The following is a 17958-nucleotide window of genomic DNA, read 5'->3' as shown; positions in this document are numbered from 1 at the left end:
AAGCAGGTGAAGCTTTCCACATTTCTTCTATTTCTTACAAGATCATCAAGTGTAAATGAAATATGTGTCTAAACAAACAAGTAAACTAGAATGAATGTCAAATCCATTCACATGTTAGTTTCCTAAAGTTCACCACTGTTGTTTTTCCACATCCAAAGAATCCAAAGGGAACATTCTCAGAACATTCTAGACACTGGATGGTCACATGACTTTATTCAAAGTCTGTCCACACATTGGACTGGAATGATGGTTGATCAGTTTCTGCTGCATAACGTGTGCTGTCCACTGAAGCACTTGGTCGTTTTTATGTTTCAGTAAATAAACCTAACCCATGTATCATTCCACATGGTATTTTCCGATATCAATCACAATCAATTTATTTTATTTTGAAATGATTTGATTGAATTGATTCGATTCTGACTCAGACAGATCGATCTGGTTGGATCGTAAAAATAAAAAAATTAACCGGTTAGTCGTTTGTCAGAAGTCCGAGCTCTCTCCCTCTGATCACCAGCAGGAACCATCTCCTGAGTTCTGAATGCACTGCATCTCCCAGCAGCCCCAGTGTGCACTTCCTGGATGCCGCACACCTGACTCTCATTCATTTAATCAAGCAGAGCATACTTAAGCAGCACTGAGCCTCACTCAGTGTGAAGTATTGTTTGTGCCACTCTGCTGTCAGTACTGAGCGTTTGTTTCGGATGCCGGTTTCCTACCCCGACTCTCTCCTGCATCCTGACCATCCTGTCTGTCCTCTGATGATCTTATGCCTGTTATTGACTCCTGACCCTGATTTAGCTTTGTGGACTTTAAGCTGAGCTCATAAAACTGCTGCATTTGGATCCAGCCATCTGCCTGTTCTTGAGACATCATTTAAAATATTATATAAATGTACATATGTTTTCTGCATTTAATGTAACTTTACCTTTTTTAGTGGAATAAACTCTAAAGCAAAAATATTTACTTTTTTCATACCTTCAGGGAAAACATCTCAAAGTTAAATATAACAAGAGTTTATTTTTTACTATGAACAGAATTTTATTTTACACATAAATTCATGACAAGATTTTACAACAGTAAAAAAACTTTTGAACAAAAAAACCCTTATCTTAACACTCAAACTAAAGTTAACCTAAATTCTTTTATGGAGGTTAATGCTATATCTCTTTGCACCTCGACTGATTTTTCAATTTCTCATTTAAATCACAAAAGTACATGTATGTTTTTTTTTTTACTGCTTTTGTGTTTCTGTATATTTGGCTTATTTTTAATGATTAAAAAGCTTTAAGTTATTTTTTATTAATTCATTTAAATTAGAATGTTTATAGATGAATTATAGATGATTATCAAAAATTTTTACAGCTCAAGATATTTAAATAATTTCAAAGTAAATCAATCTTTTAAAATGACACTTTTAGAAAGAAATAATTGCAGTTTCATCAGCAGAGATGGTGCAGAAAAGGCTGTAATGTAATGCAGTTTATAAAGAATGGAAATTGCACATGTCACTGAATCTGTAGCTTGTCTCGTTTACTTGAGTGTGGGGTAAACTCTTGCTGGAGACCAGCAGTTCAGTGGTGTGGAAGAACTCTGGACAGTCCGTCTCTTCTGGTACATTGTCACTTCTGAGTTTCGCCGGAGAGTCGGCTCTGCTCGTCTCTTTGGGAAATGACGAGGCGTTGGACATGGATCCAGAAAGCGCCGGTCCTTCAGCGAAGGCGAAGGAAGAACACTCAGAGAAACCTAAGGAGTCCAGGCTGATGTTCGTGGAGAAGCTGCGGGTGGGTCGACGTTCGTGCAGATTGAGTTTGGAGACCAGAGGTTTGCCCACCAACACGGGTAACCGTTCTTGTATCTCTTCGTCCATGTTGGAGTAGGTGTAGTGGAGGCAGACGGTGAACGTTAGCTCCTTCTGCACGGACAGGAAATATTAGAGTGACAAATCCAATCAGTCTGGCACAAAAAAAAGGGATCCGACCTTAAGTCTCTGCAGGTTGCAGATGCGAGTGTAAAGACTGGGAACGTCAGGAGAAGGAAGTTCTTCTTCAATGAGGCCCAGACTTCCTGCCTCAATTAGACAATCCTGATTGCTCTTCTTCAAATCAACGTCCACATCCTGTCAGTGAAAAAGCAGACATCTTGACACGCCAACTATAACAGACTGCTTGGAGGGAAAGTAAATCTTAGACGACCAGCCGAATCAAATTTGACCACAATTTTATTTATTCCAATCAATCGTTTTCCTGTTTCTCTTTCTTTATTCTAGTATCTTCCCCTGTTTTATGCCACTTAACTCCTTCTACAATTATTCACCTATTTTATCCATTCAACTGTTCAAATGTTCAGCTCTTTCAGCTTTTTCCAGTTATGACTTTTGGTCCTTCAAATCCTTGAACTTTTCCAGATATTCCAGGATTTCTGCCTCCATTGAAATCCATGGGGAATCCTTGGTGCAGAAGCGGCCTGGTTGGATACCCAGCTCTGGCATTTTTCACAAACATATCTTTTTTGTTAATGGGCTGTTTTCACTTTGTCTATGGTCAACTTTGATAATTTCTTGCTTTTTTTGTGCCAATTATAACCCTTTAAGTTTCATTTTCCTTCAGCAATAGAGCATTGTACCCTGAATTTTCCTCTGAAAATCAATTAAGTTTCAAGCCCAGAAGAAAGTAGCTGTGGGGTTTTCCAGGGTTAAGGAAAACTTCAAGTACAACGATGGGAACGTACCATTTTTGATTTACATTGTTTAAAGGTTTTCATTGGAGTACATTCGCTGCAATGAGACAATCCTCTGTAAAACAGGTTTTTTTTTAAAAGGGACTTATATGACTGTTTATTAAAAACCCTACAAATCTTGGTTTTTGTTTTAAACAGGACCAGGACATTTTTTAGCCCAGCAGACCAACCCTCTGCTCTGTCATCCGCTCAGCGTATCAGATGGAAGCAAAACGCTGATATATGTGGGAAGATGGCCAGATTTAAACGTCTTCAGCAGAGCTGCAGTCGTGATCTTGACTGAAACACCAGTAAATTTGTGCAGAAGGATTCTCCTCAGAGATGATGACATATCACTGTTGAAGCATCATCGTAACCCAGTTGGATGCAGTGACTGGATTTATTGCGACTGTCAAGAGCTACTTTAAAATCGTGATTCACTCCAAACTGTCATGAAAGCAGCGAACACACCTCTGCAAAGTCTGTGAGCTGAGCAGAGCAGGAAACTACTTCTTCAGGTTTCACGAGTATCCGAGTGTAGATGACCATGACGTTGGAGAATTCAGCTGCAAACCCGAGCTGAACCTGCACTCCACAGTCGAAGTGAAGGCACTGGCTCTTAGGTAAATCTGGGAAAAAAGAGGCCTTTGAATTCACAGAAATCTGCAAATTGTGTTGGAATTCCAGGTTTAAATACCGTGAGCAACGGCCCACTGATGGTTTCGTGCGGACTGGGAAGCAGAGCCGTCAGAAGTCTGGATTGGGTCCGTGAGAGAGCGCCTCTCGGACAGGTTGCTGCGCAGCTCCAGAGCCTGCCTTCCCCGTGTGATCGCACAGCGGCCCATGTCTGCGAAGAGTCCAAGTGCGTGTACAGAAATACACATGTGGACGAAAACACGGCAGCGACCCAGCTCTGCAGTTCACTGACCTTCGCCGACTCTGTCCAGCATGACGGTGACCTTCTCATTTTCACACACTCGCTGTTTGAGGAAGCTGATGAAGATGCCATTGGACGTGTCCTCTCTCTTCACCTCATACGCCTCAGCATCAACACACCTGAGCCAAACGGGTAACACACACGCACATCATGAGACGGAAGGAAAACCAAACGCATCAGGGTACATCAGACTGACTCACGTGGCGTAGCCAAACACGATGTTTGCCGTCACTCGGAGCGGTCCCGGGTGGACTATGACATCATCGTTGAAGTTTCTTTGCCGACACATGTCCAACAAGAACACGTTGAGTCCGGTCTGCTTCTCCTGCATCCTGCTGAGGATGCTCTGTACGCACAAGCAGTGATCCGATGTGTAGGAGGCCGGTGCATCAATAGGAACCATGAAGCTGTTGCCATAGTTCTCATAGCCGTGACCAGCAAAGTACAGCAGTCCTGGAGAGGAGATAGAAACCTTCGTCCCTCAAGACCGCCTGCTTTCATCGTGCAACCTTTGTCCGGCCAGCAGAACTGACCGTACACGCCTTTGTCCAGCAGCATCAAGAACTCGGCGACGGCGTTCTGCATCTCCTGCCAGCTGAGATCCAGCAGAGAAACCACCTTGAAGTCCATTTGCCTAAGGAGGTTGGTGAGCTCGTGGACGTCGCAGATCGGCGCGCACAGGGGGGTGTGGTGGAGGTAATTCATGTTGCCGATCAGGAGCGCCACTTTGTCTGTGGCTGTGTGAGGGACGGAGCCGCTGCCGTCACGAACCAAAGAGTCTGTCTGACCAAAAATGAGTTCCATGAAGACTCACCGTAGAAATTCTTGGCTGATGAAGACTCCTCAGAGGTCTGTTGTGGAGGATGGGATCTGCTGTCGTCCTCTGAGTCTGGACACATTAGTAATAAAATATTATATTAACATTTGCTATGTTCCTTCACAACAAACAGAATCTTCATGAGATCAACTGCAGCGTTTAAATGAAAAACAAACTAAATCCAGCGCAGCCGTCTCATTCATGAATCTATCAAATCGAGCAGCTTTTTAAAACGTTTTTTATTAAAGATCCACTTCGATGGCCTTTGGGGTTTTTAACATGTTTTTTCTGATGAAGGAAGACATCTATAAAGAACAGGAAGCTTCAAATTGCATTTCTGAGTAATTCTTCATTCAAATTGGAGGCTGAGGACGTTTGGCATGTGACGTTCGGCATGTCCCCAAAGATCCACAGCAACCCCTCCAGCTGCGTTGTTGAGTCCATCCTGACCATCTGCATCACAGTGTGGCACGGCAGCTCTACCGCCACGGACCGCAAACGCCCGCAGAGAGCGGTGAAGACTGCGTCACAGACCACCGGGACTCCTCTGCCCTCACTGCAGAGCCTCTACAAGCACAGTGTCCCCAGGAGAGCTGCCTCCATCATCAAGGACCCCACCCACCCGCAGCCAGGTCTGGTCACTCTCCTCCCCCCGGGTCGGAGGTACAGGAGCGTGAAGGGCAGGACCACCAGACTCCCTCTGCCATCAGACTCCTTAACAGCTGACGGGAGTCTGGAACAACAAACAGCACCTTTGCACAGACTTATTGTTTATTATCACTGCTTTTACACCTTAATATTCAGCAACATCACACTGTTTAGCTCATGAAAGTCTCTTTTGTTCTCGGCTGAACCGCTGATTTGTATATAGATTTAGTAATTTACTGATGCACAGATATATTTCATATTGGGTGTGAATGTTTCAGATATGTAGTAAATATCCTACCCTATCCTTATCTTATTTTATTTATCCTTTAAGCTTTTGGCATTTTGAGCAAACAGCAAATTAAGTGTCTCTTTTCCTTATTGTGCAAATGACAAAAGCCCCTTTGAAACTTTTGTGAATCAGAAAAACAACATATTTGTGGCGTCCATTCTGTCAGACAAATAGATCCATGAACGTCTTTTTTTTCCTTGTCTGAGCTGGAATCTAGATCAGCACCGTACGGCTGGATAGCTACCATATTGCTCGCCATTTTTGTAGCTCACGTAATGTGAGGTTGGGCGTGTGATGGGCTGTAAGCTAGCAGGAGAGCATAAACAAAGAGCTCTCAGTTATGGGTGATGGGAAGGGAGGCGGGGTTGTTCCGCACCAAAAGTCCCGCCCATAACTCAGAGGTGAATTTCTAATGAACTCCCGCCACTCTGCAGAAACTACGTCCTAGAAAACGACACAGGATTTTGGCTAAAAACTGCATCATTGTACATGAAAGACCACTGTGTGTTTGATCCAAAGATGATCGGATCTCGATTCATCTAGGTCACAAAAAGTATCTTAGAACTTTCTGGAATCTATTCACTGCTATTTCATTAGCTAATAGATCAAGATGAAGGCTGGTCTCTGATGACCAGTACATTCTGGATCTTGGGAATTTGACGGAACCGCATTCATACCAAGAAATATTTTGAGCTTCTCTGAGGTCGATGCCAGCTTGTCCTTTCAGGAGCGCGTAAAGTAGGGTGCTAGAAAGGGTTAAATGACCTCATTCTACAGAATATGAACCGAGCTGCAAGAACACGGGTCTCACAGAAAGACCACATACCGAAATCCTCTTCAACTTCGACCCAGGAGGCACCTGGGACTGAGCTTGGTTCTGCAGAAGGGAAACAGGGGCGGTCAGTGGATGTGCACGTCTGTTTATCGCTCAAAAATGATGCCAAACGGCGCGGCTGTTGGCATTACTTAAGAGCAAAGTTACGGGTGTTTTTGCGGGTTAAAAGAAACCTCACCAATGTTGACTGCTGCTGCGTCGGTCCAAACCTCATGGTACAAATTATAGACTTTACAGCTGTACTCTCCTCTGTGCTCTGTGGTCACACAGGGGATCTGCAAGACACCACAAACAGAGCGAAACCTCAAAACCCGACGCCGTCATCGGTCATTTGAGGAGAAGAAAACGTTTGGTCTGTGTCACAGCGACGTGTCGGAGTTCATAACCGTGAGCCGTCTAGAGGTCATTTGAGAGTCTGAATGGTCCTCCCACATCAGTGATCTGTGACAGTTCAGAGGACCCTCAGTGTGACGTCAAGAAATGATTTTACAGCGCGGAACCCAAATTCTTCATCAGCAAGTTGAACTTAAGAAGATACTAGAATGAGCAGAGAAACATCTTCTAGATCTGCAGCCTGAGGCTCTGGAGCCACATCCATCCGTTCTCCCTTCATTCCAGCTGCTTGGCTTTGAAGAAAAATGTAACGATAAGAATAAATGCAAATAAATGAGCTTCTTCCTACTCCTTCTCAAGCAATAAATCAAAACCTACTGGACGTTAGTTTATTTGTACTATTTTTAATGAATAAAAGTGTGTTTTGTGTCTAATTATGATTACATTAGATGAATGTTTCTTTGTTTTTATTCAATGCTTTTCTTTATTTCTGAATTTGATTTATCTGTGTAATTTTTTGTTACATTCTCTACAATTAATGTTTGAAATAAATCAAATCAAATCAATAAATAATTATGTTTTAATACGGCTTTATTATGTATTTTATGTTAGGATTTTTAAATGTCAAATAACTGAGCAAAATAATAAAGACTTAATCTCCTGTCAGTTTGTTGTTATTCCAAAACTTTTAAAGCAGGTATTATTTTCATCTGATGCACAACTGCAATCTTTGCTTCGCATGTAAAGTTCTTAAAGGACCTCTCCCATGAAAATTGCATTTTTGGTGTTTTTAACGTGTTCTTGTGACATTTTTCTGATTATGGAGGACGTACATAGAGAAAATTATGCTTATAAATGATTCAGGAGTAGAAAAACTCCCTGCTGCGCTCTATTCTAATGATGCGCTGTCAGACAAATAGATCCATGACTGTCTTTGTTTTCCCCGTCTGAGCTGGAATCTGGATCTAAAGATCTGATAATGCTGCCATTCTTGTTGCACCGATAATGTTGGATTCCTCTTTTTTCTCCGGACTCCGTTTTTCCTTACTGAGAAGGAGGGTCTAGGGGCAGGGATGCCCAGTTTAGTCTGCTTAGTTAGTGGAGTTTAGAATTTTCCTATTGAATTCTATGTATTCATGATCTTTAAGATTTTATGTTTACTTTACAATTACCGGTACGAAGCCCATTGACACGACTGTTGTTGTGATTTTGGGCTACAGAAATAAAATTGAATTGAATTCTATGCAGAAATCTCAATAAACTAAAGGAATTCAAATATTTTGAAAAGATTCTTGAACTTCTTTACGTTTTTTAGTGTAAATAAAGGACGTATGCAGGCGAAGGCGCTCCGTACCTCAAGTACAGGAGTCTTCTTCTGAGGAAGAGGTTTGTTGTTGTGGTACCACTGGACCTGGGCGGGGGGGTTGGCCTTTGCTTGGCACTCCAGGCGCAGTTTGGCGCCTTCAGACACCACCTGGGACTGGGGCTGCAGCACGACCTGCAGTCCACTCACCGAGCCCGGAAACAAACTGCTGCTGCAGCCTGTCGGGACAAACACACGCACGGCGTCTACATCACTTCCTGTGGGGAGAAGGGAAACTAAGGCAAGGGGGCGAGGAGACAGACCTGGACTTGAACCCGCAGAGCAGACCAGGCCAACGTGAGCCCACTGGGAGAAGACGTACCTCTCCCCATAGCTGACCCGGCAGATGTAGTGACCCTGATGGGCTGGACTTAAAGGAAACAGAACAAGTTGTGGCGAGCCTCCCGTCTGATCCAAAATCTGAAGAAATGTTGAAATATATTATAATATAGCAGTGTAAAAACACTGTTTTCAGGAAATGATGACCATCACATACAAAATCGACTATTTTCAAAATAATACTTTTGAGCTAAATTAATAAAATGTGAAAATGAAAACACCTAAACCTAACTTTCCAGAACCCCACATCTCCAGAGCGCTGCACTGACCTCTTCGTTGCCTTTAAACCACTGATAGGTGAGTCCAGGCGGCCCTGAGGCCCCGCAGGTCAACAGCACCCGGCTTCCAGGCCTGGAGTGCTGCGACTGCGGCTGAGCCGTGATTCTGATCAGCTCTGCCACTGCGGCACAGGGAAGAAGGAAGCAAACTAATTTGATGTCAAGACAACAGAAAACAGATGTTAAGAATAAAAGTTCAGCATGAATGAATTTATTCATGCATGTCTGATTGGAAAGATGATTGGAGTGGGTCTTTAAAGGCTAAAACTTAATCTACTAGTACATACTTTTAATGCAAGTAAATGTGGTGCAGCAGGAGGTGTATTTTATTTTGAAAGGATTTTGTGCGGAATTTTTATTTTGTGCAGCTCTCAGATGTAAAAAAATATAGAAAATATAGTATATAGTTATAATTCAGTTTTTGTAAATACTTAAAAGCTTCAAATGAAGTGCTTAATTGTCATGGAAACGTAATGACGTGTATTTTTCTCAACACTGGCCGCTGTTGCATGTGCTAAATATCTTTGATCGGATCAGAGTTTAACTGATTCCATTAAAAACTTTATCCGATTATGACAAACGTTTACATGCGCCACCTTTCGGTCGGAACAAATCATTGGTTGTGCAAAACTCTCGAAAATACCGGAAATGACAGTAGAAGAAGAAATAATGAGTTCCATTGTAAACAAACAAGCTGCAGCATAGATAGAGCGAGATGATCTTCTTCTAAACGTGATTTTATGTTGTGATAATCATCACATTTTTTTTTCAATTATATTAACATTTTTTTTCTTTGTTTTTACACTACATAAACCAAATAAATAATGTTATTGTTCCATAACAAATGCAGGTTTTCCTCATTGTGCTCTACTACTTGTGGTGCTGATGAGCTGCGCGGCCTCGCGGTGGTCTATCTCCGTCAGGCAGCGGCTGAGGAAGTCCAGCGGGCAGCGGCGGTCTGCCAGGTGCGCGAGGAAGCAGCGCGCGGGGCTGCCGGCCGCGTTCAGCACGTGGAGGGAGCAGGCGGTCATCTCCTTCTCACTGAAGGAGGGAAGAGGAGTCAGAGGGTGGAAACTGCAGCAATATTTCAGATTAATTCCTGCTTCAAAAAATATAAAATCTTAAAAACCGATTAACATCTGTAAATCTCGTGGATTAGTGTCATAAATTAACTCTCGCATTTCTATTTTTTTATTATTTTCTCTTTTCCATTTTTAGTTACATATTCATTTCCTTCTGTGATTGCTTTATTTGGTTATTATTGAACACCAGTTTGTTTTAAAAATGTTTTAATATTACTTATAATTTTGTTCTAATAGTTAAGATTTTTTAAAAAGGTCAAAACAAAATTGTTTTTTATTCAGAACTATGATTTTTCTTTTGTATTGTATTTTACAAACGTTTAATAAAAAAGAAGAGTCAAGGGGAAGAAAACTCTCCCACAAAAAAAAAAAAAGAAATAAAAAGAAAGTTAATTTCCGAGGAGGGTTGCGAGGAAGGGTGATGTACGGTGGCCGAGAGGTGCGAGACACGTTTACATTTAGAGATACAACAACAAATCCCAGTACAAATGAACAAATACTGAAACACAACAGGTAATCGCTTACTGGGTTTTGTTGCTGTTCTATCTGAAACGTAAACGTGTCTTGCACCTCTCGGCCACCGTAGTGATGACTTCACGGACTCACCTGCATTGGAATCTGGGGTGTTTCGCCGCGGCAGTGGCCAGCTGCCTCCACCCGCAGGTAGAATTATCCAACATTTGGGACAACTTGGCCAACACGTCTTCTTTCAAAGCATCGATGCACATGTGGCACCCATCCATCTTTGTTTTCTTATAAATAAACAAACAAAAATGCGTTTTGTGGGGACAAGCAAACATGGGAACACTCTTGCTGTATTTAAACGCCGCAGGGACTTGGTTTTGGGTAGCTTCCACACAGCAGTGCGGTGATCGTCAGTCGCTTTTCCAGGCAGGTTCACCGGGTTCACTACAGGTAGTAAACAGCACGCGGGGATTCCCCGCGGCCGAGCTGCGCACGCGGCACAGAAATTCAGCACTTAAGACGAAAAACTAAAGCAAACGCGTGACATGTATTTCAGAACAAGCCTCACATCTGGGTGTCGACATGCCGCCAGGCTGCTCCTTCCGCCTTGAACAGGCGTGTAAACTTTTTTATCCCTTAAAACTCAGCTTACCTTCAGAGTCACGTGCAGGTCGGAGCTTGAATCTCAGACACGCGGCACCGGAATGAAGCGGCCGCCGTCACCGATGCTCGTTACACCGGATCGTTCTTCCAGTGTTGCATGATTTCGTCCCCCCGATGCTCTGCTTCTCATTTCGGTTCCTCATTTCGCCCGTGAACGCATATTTGCATGGGGGCGTTGTCATGGCAACGCCATTCATAAAAGGTAATACTAAGACGATGGCAGTTCCTCAATCTGTGGTCGCGCAATAAATCAGGAATATTGCCGCAAATTCAACTTTTTATTGATTTAAAGGGAGAAAAAAACCCAAACACTTGTGATCCAAGTTTCTTTATGTTAAAAGATGATCAAACTATTTCAAAGGCAGCGAGAACCTTTTTTATCATGTATTTAATTCTCTTTATTTCTTAAAATTTGGATTGATCACCTCACAAACATTATGGAGGACAAAAACAGGAACCAAAAAGTCAGAACCTGAAACACAAATGTGTCATTGGCAGTAAAGTTTGTTGCATCCGTCCCCAGACTTAAAAACAGACATTTTTCATGAAGCCTTTATTATTTTCAGTCATTCAGGCTCTGAGCTAAAAGCTCTTCCCTTTATGCAGCTTGTTGTAACGCCAAATGTTTTCTTTCCGTAGGCGACTCCAATAATCCCAGCTGTCTGGTTCCAGTTCGTGGAGCCTTTTGACGTCTCCCAAGTTCAACTGGAACAACCTGAATATGAAATACAAGGAGAGACGAGTCAAAACGCATAAAAACTGTAAATCCCATTTCACCTTCTGTGTGCCTCAAGTGGACTTCAATATAACTTTAACACAATTAAAAGATACAGCAATATATGTATGACAGTACTAGGGATTTACACTGAACCCACTCATCTGTGTCTGCGTACTGCATGAGTCATTTCTACATAAAAAAACTATGAGTGACCCTAAACGCACCATAAAGTGTCACGCGTGTCATCAGTGAGTGACACGCATTGAATAGTTTTGTTTCATCTCCACTTTATAAGAATAGAAAGAGCGTAACGTACGGTGGCCCTGAAGACCAACTCACACCAATAAATCCCTTAAAGATCACACGGTGATCAGCGACGTCCCATAGTACCTACTTATTCTGCTTTACGTAAAAAGAAATTCAATAAAACAAAAGCAATTTCCAGGAATGTCAAAAACAAAAAGAGAAACCGGATAAATGATGGGAAACAGCTGATGTAAAGTTATTTGACATTAAGGATAGATATAATCATGATTCAATCAGCTGTGTTCGGTTTTAACATTTCATCCTGATTTCTAGAAATTAATCTACGAAATGTTTCATTTTTATTTCGCTTCATTTTTGGAATTGTATTTGTTCTTTTCTGTAATTTAGTTTTGATTTTTCAAATGTAATGTTGATTTTCTTTTTCAATAGTTGTACTGATCTTTGCGTTGAGCGATTTGATGATGTGAGTTGCACCTTAAGGACCGTATCCTGCTTTTCTTCAGCCTTTTATAGTAACCTATATCCATTTATATGATCACATACTGCCATTGACACACTAAGGAACTATTTTTAAATGAAATATGAGTTATTTCCAGAGTTCATTTTCATATCCAGAAGTACACACACCGGAGTTGACCCCTCTTGATGAGAGACTGGCGGCAATAATTGGGGAATCCCTTTTAAGTGGAGTGGTGACTGAGGCGCAGGGGGACACGACGCGCCAGATGCACGGGGTGACACCCCCCCAAAAGCCTGCAGAGGTCCAACAGGACGGCTGGAGGAAGTCAGAACCGGCTCATAAGCCACTCGTCTTCGTTTGCCAGCAAGTCGTCTTGCTGTCTAAAGTTGCGTTCACTCCGAATTCTTCCATTTGCCACATCTTCTAGAGCGTAAGATCAGCCATTGTGCGTCATTACGCATTGTGATGGGGCATTTTATTTCCATCTATTTAATTACATCTGACAAGCTACAGATGTCGGTAATAATCCACGTGGAAATGGGAAATTGTTCAGCAAATGTAATTTCTTGTTGCTTTCTGAATGGTTGAGACATACGCCATACATGGTTTTATCAAAAATAAAACAAACTAAAGGCATATGCATGAATACCATAATTCTGTAGCTTATGAAGAAATGTTTTACTAAGAAAACAACTTTCCCCAGTGGACAATTAATGCATCTCTCTCTATCTATCCATCTGTCTGTCTGCACCTATATCTGCTCCGCCAGACGGACACACTGACGAGAATATCAGTTTTGTACATTATTTCGTTCTGTTAACTATATTATTTATGAGGATGAATTGCACAACATGCCAATATTGCAGAACATATTTCACTTTTCTTTTTGGAAATATGTGTTCATTTGAATTTCTGTTGTAATTTTTGTTTGATTTTTTTTGTTTGTTTCACTGCTGATCGATCACACGGGTGTTCGTGTAGCTGTTAATTGTCAGACTTGCTTTGTGAAGTCTTCATGTTATTTCTGAGAGGCAGGATTGTCATTTTCACTTTCACGTGTTTCTTCCATCTGCCGACGGTGTCGCCGTTTCTCATTTCACCCGTTTTTGTGCGTACGCCTGGGTCAGAGCTTGCGTGAAGGACCGCACATTTTCCCGTCAAGTTTGCTTTTTATAAATCTCAACTTTTGCGTAGAGAGTGGCGTACGCCGTCTTTTGTGCGTACGCAACGTTTATAAATGAGGCCCCAGATCTTTCGAGGAATACTCAGAAATGTGTTAACTGATCAAAAAACCACTTTGGGGTTGTTTTTTGTGGAGAATTTACATTATAATGAACTTATAAGTTCAAAAAAGATGATGTTGCTTGATGTAAGGCCTTTTCAAAATGTAACATTTCATCCTGATTTCTGGAAATTACTTCACATTTCTAAAGTTTTTCATTTGTATTTCCCTCCCTTTTTTGGAATTATAATTTCTGAATTCTGTTACAATTCTTTGTTTATTATTGGTATTTGTTTTGCTTTTTACTGGCCGTAGTGATTTTTAAAGTAATGGCGCATTAGTTGATGTGATTTGAACACAACTTTGAAATAAACCTTTTTTTAATGCACAGAATTCCACAGGAAAGAGGGAAGGTCACAAAAATGACAAACATTTTTATCCAAATATATTAAATGACAGTTGAATAGATATTTTACCACGAAGAAGAGATCTACTCACCACTCGGGGTATTCCTCTGCAGGTTTTAGTTTGGGATCTTCTCCTTGCTTGAGGATGTTGGCTCCAACTGCATATGACGTCAGTCTGAGCGGGTCTCTGCACACCTCTGGACCCTTCAGGTCCTCCTTGGCCATACCTTTGCCTTTGCCTTTAGCCGCTGGAAAGGAAAACAAGTCATTTAAATACTATAGAGATCGATCGTATCCGCGTGCAGTATTGACATAAGTGAAAAAACAACCAAATACTGTTTAGCAGTTGAGTCTGCGGGATGTGTTTACAGAATCAAATCATTCATGTGAAGCAAGAAGAATCCCATGATTAACTCACCGACTTTCTTGGCATATCCACAGGACTGCGTTAAGTGTAACGCGTTTGTTCTACTCAGAAGCGTAGTGCCTTTTCGTGCGATCCCCTTAGAATGGGCTGCGAGCCAAAAAACGCTAGGAGCAAACATTTTTACTGTGGTTTTCTAACGAACACAGGCAGCATGCTCCTGTTTGACATTCATAACTCTCCAGACTTCCGGTTTGATCCTCGCTCCGTCACATTGAATTACCGCCCTCGTGTGGATGGCATCATGTACTGCAGCTTTTCTCTCTGTTGTTGTTGTTCCCCTTTTGACCGACAGGTGGCGGAACTGGTGACTGACTCAACATGTTTGAGTTCCGCCGTTGAGCAACAGAAGAAGACGGGGGAGGAAAAATTCTAGAAAATGTCCGAATACGTGACGATCCAGAAAAGCGCCTTGAAATTAAAGGGAGTAGGAGTTGTTTCGGAGGGAAAAAAGTAAGTCAACTAATATGCTATTTAAAGTAGATTCTAGGGACGTTCAAATAAAACGATACGTTTAAACGTAACGTTACCATTTGAAGTAACGACGTTAGCTTGGCATCGAACCCGTTTGTGTCGTGTTTAAGTAATACATTTATGAATATTTTAGATAAAAGATACTTTAACCTTTCTGTAGTCAAAAAGCAGTGTCCGTCTTGTTTCTTTGTTCGATTTTCGGCTCTCTTGAACGTCAGTTAACTTCAGCCGCACCAAAACAACAGCAGCCCCTCACGTAAGTCACGTGACGGCTGGTTACACAAAATGACACAATGGCTAAAACTACCCTTACTACCATTGCAGTGTTAGGTAACACTGACGATACTAAAATAGTACATTTACTCACAAAAAGGAAGTAAAGAAATGTGTGTTTGTTGGATTATATTTTTTGATAAATAAATGTTGAAAATTTTCAATGTTTCTTTAAATAACACAAGCTTGATTGGCAAAGATGATATTTAGAACACAGTAACAAGACATAACACTTATAAAATAACACAAAAGGGCCACACGAAGAAAGCAATTTAAAAAAAAATATTTCTATTTTTGGAGCATCATAGTTGAAGTATGTCTATCTATGCCTAACAGATATTGCTGAAGTTCTGATCTTTTATTCTCTTGAATAGTTAATCATACTAAGTCTAAGGCAAAACAAGTAGTTTTGGTAGAGACAATTTTTACCCTTTTTTTTGTAATTTACCCACCTATGCTGCTCATCCTATCAGGACATTGTTTTTGGTACAAAATACTGGTTGAATGCATGTGTTTCCTGAATTTGAGTGTTGCCAATAGTTTGGTTGAACCACGAAGCTCCTGGGCATCAAATTGGACGGTCAGCTCTAATGGACAGAGGATCAATCATAAAGTACCAAAGATAAGCATGGGGATTGCCTTGGCGCCATATTGTCCACCTTCAGTCTCTGGTTTCGTCACATCTTGACTATTGCCCGGTCATTTGGTGCAGTGCTGCTCAGGGGCATCTAAAAAAAAAAGACTACCTGCCCAAAATTGAGCTGCCAGGGCAGTTTTTGGCTGCTCTTACTGGACTAATGCCAATGAAATGCACACCGGCTTTAGGTTGGTAAAACACAAAACACTCAGTCTTCTATGTCTTAATGCATGTAGTATCATACAGTGGGTATTGTCTTCACTATCAGACTCGTCAGCTCGTGTCTTGTGATTGTTCCTGTTCTGAGATCTAATTGTACGAGAAGACCAGTGCTATTTACATCTTCTGTTGTATGGAATCCACTCCCAGGGAGGACGAAGCTTATTGATAATAAAAATCACTAAGATATACGGACGATTTACAATATTTACAATAACTCTGACGTATGCTTTGTTTTCCTATGAAATGTATGTGTTGTTGGTATGATGGGTACAAATGAGAATTTGTTTTGAACCTATTTTAACGTGTGAAGCTTTCAAGGTAGAAGACCAGCAACCACTCAGTGGAAGCTAATGGGCTTCCAAATGAACAAATGCGGACGCCTTAAGGATGTTTCGCCACCTTAAAGGGAAATAAACAGATTATACTGTGATATCTGCTATGGGGAATTGCTTCAGCACAGGAATTCATGAAACGCCAGTTTCTTTCCTGTTTACTGTGATGTTTATGTGATATAATGTCATTGAAGGGAAGGCGTTTTGATGTGACATGAAAAAATGTCTGTTTCAGTGAAGATGAACTGGAAGTGAAGATAAAGCCTCGAGGTACATTTACTGTCATGAATGAGAAATCTTGTTTCTGTTTTGTTCGTTTCAGAAAGAAGAAGAAGAATAAAGAGAGCAAGCATCGCCTGGAGCAGGTTGCCACCAGCCAGAACGACGAAGAAACAAAAGCTAAGAAAGCGTACGTGGACAAAAGGACGCCAGCACAAATTGCATTTGATAAGATGCAAGAGAAAAGAGTAAGTTTGATGTTTTTGTTTAAGTGCATGAAACCCAACTTTTATAGAAAAAATCTAATATCTAGACTGTTTGGATTTGTGCAGAAATGCAAAATAGAATCATGTATTTTATCATTTTGTCACCTTTTTGAATTGAAGTATGTAGTAGTAACATTAAAGTGTTTAATTTTCACCAATAATGTATTTTTTACGTATTTGTTGGGACTTAAATAAGAATTAAAGGGATGGCAGGTGTGTCACTGATGTAAGTTTTGTTGTGTTTTTGTCTTTGTGCAGCAAATGGAGCGCATTTTGAAGAAAGCATCAAAGACGCACAAGCACAGAGTTGAGGTGAGACGCCGCGGAGCAGGAAGTTCCGCCCCCTAAAACCATGATCTGCTGCTGAAGGCGGAGCCTGTCACTTCATTTGTTCCACGTTTGTATTGTTAGGCGATTTGTTGTTTGTGACACATTGTGGAAAACAAAAACTAAACTCAAAACCTGATCAACAAGGTTTTTTTTTGCAGGAAGATCCTTAATACATTTCATTGGATTCAAATAATGTCTTTGACTTTTTCCAGAAAAAAACGTTTCCAGGATGCGCTCTGCCAGGAAGCCATGTTTGGTCGTAAATCTCTGCTAGCTTGTTAGTGCAGTAAAATGGGTTGAATTTAGGGATTACCTGTCTGTGATGGTTAAACTGGTTAGTGGAAACCCTGGATGGTTTCCTGAAAGACGTGAACTTAACACAGTTGGTGGAGCAAAAAGCATCTGACTGGCGTTTGATGTTCTACATCCAGCCTTAAATTGAGATTTGAGGTGTTTAAAATCCTTAAATGTAACTTTTGTAAATCAGTAGACGGCGTGTTTTAGTTTGACAATCTCTAATGTGTTGCATTGTTTTCTAATCATATTCATGTTTTCCCCTGACAGTTGCTAACTAACCCACATGTTGTGTCACCTGCAGGACTTTAACCGCCACCTGGACGCTCTGACGGAGCACTACGACATTCCCAAAGTCAGCTGGACTAAGTAGAAGAACCGTGTGTTTGAGTACCTCTACATCTTTGGTTCCTCCTTGACATTCGGGATGGTTGGATCGATTTATTTACTATAAAATTGTCTTGTTTTTTTTTTTTTGTAAATCCTTGTGTTCAATAAAGCAGCAAAATAAACTGTTTTATCTTGAATTTTTTTCTAAGCCGTGCAGAAACGAACATAAACCGCAGTTTGTTTGTTTTTTTAATTAGTTTCAGATTTAATGAACTTCTGGAGAAACATCAGAAAATTGTAAACCTGGACTGACAGTGAA

The 17958-nt window shown here is 41.2% G+C and overlaps 3 protein-coding genes across 4 annotated transcripts; 1 reads left to right on the top strand and 2 right to left on the bottom strand.

Moving 5' to 3' along the window:
• Positions 1-1307: 1307 nt before the first annotated feature.
• On the bottom strand, positions 1308-10959 carry LOC101158686 (mucosa-associated lymphoid tissue lymphoma translocation protein 1-like). 2 transcript variants are annotated; one of them, XM_020702733.2, is made up of 16 exons: positions 10754-10959; positions 10243-10388; positions 9429-9595; positions 8546-8676; positions 8201-8357; positions 7929-8116; positions 6420-6516; positions 6233-6283; positions 4467-4541; positions 4186-4389; positions 3853-4105; positions 3644-3771; positions 3413-3562; positions 3187-3344; positions 1979-2116; positions 1308-1912 (listed from the first exon to the last, which is right to left on the bottom strand). In XM_020702733.2, exons 2-16 carry the CDS (start codon positions 10377-10379, stop codon positions 1481-1483), a joined length of 2466 nt encoding a protein of 821 aa, XP_020558392.1. In that variant the 5' UTR covers positions 10380-10388; positions 10754-10959; the 3' UTR covers positions 1308-1480. The 2 variants fall into 2 exon arrangements, with proteins under 2 accessions (XP_020558392.1, XP_020558393.1); XM_020702734.2 differs by lacking the exon at positions 4467-4541.
• Positions 10960-11143: 184 nt separating this feature from the next.
• On the bottom strand, positions 11144-14465 carry mrpl54 (mitochondrial ribosomal protein L54). The gene is made up of 3 exons (XM_004068356.3): positions 14257-14465; positions 13930-14086; positions 11144-11479 (listed from the first exon to the last, which is right to left on the bottom strand). The coding sequence occupies exons 1-3, from the start codon at positions 14381-14383 to the stop codon at positions 11347-11349; spliced, it is 417 nt and encodes a 138-aa protein (XP_004068404.1). The 5' UTR covers positions 14384-14465; the 3' UTR covers positions 11144-11346.
• A 40-nt stretch (positions 14466-14505) lies between these two features.
• On the top strand, positions 14506-17826 carry fam32a (family with sequence similarity 32 member A). The gene is made up of 4 exons (XM_004068355.3): positions 14506-14715; positions 16523-16667; positions 16944-16997; positions 17614-17826. Exons 1-4 carry the CDS (start codon positions 14642-14644, stop codon positions 17680-17682), a joined length of 342 nt encoding a protein of 113 aa, XP_004068403.1. The 5' UTR covers positions 14506-14641; the 3' UTR covers positions 17683-17826.
• The last annotated feature ends 132 nt before the right edge of the window (positions 17827-17958 follow it).

The sequence above is a fragment of the Oryzias latipes genome, chromosome 4, assembly GCF_002234675.1.
Source record: "Oryzias latipes chromosome 4, ASM223467v1".
In the NCBI taxonomy this organism is placed as follows: domain Eukaryota; kingdom Metazoa; phylum Chordata; class Actinopteri; order Beloniformes; family Adrianichthyidae; genus Oryzias; species Oryzias latipes.
This window is presented reverse-complemented; position numbering and strand designations above follow the sequence as displayed.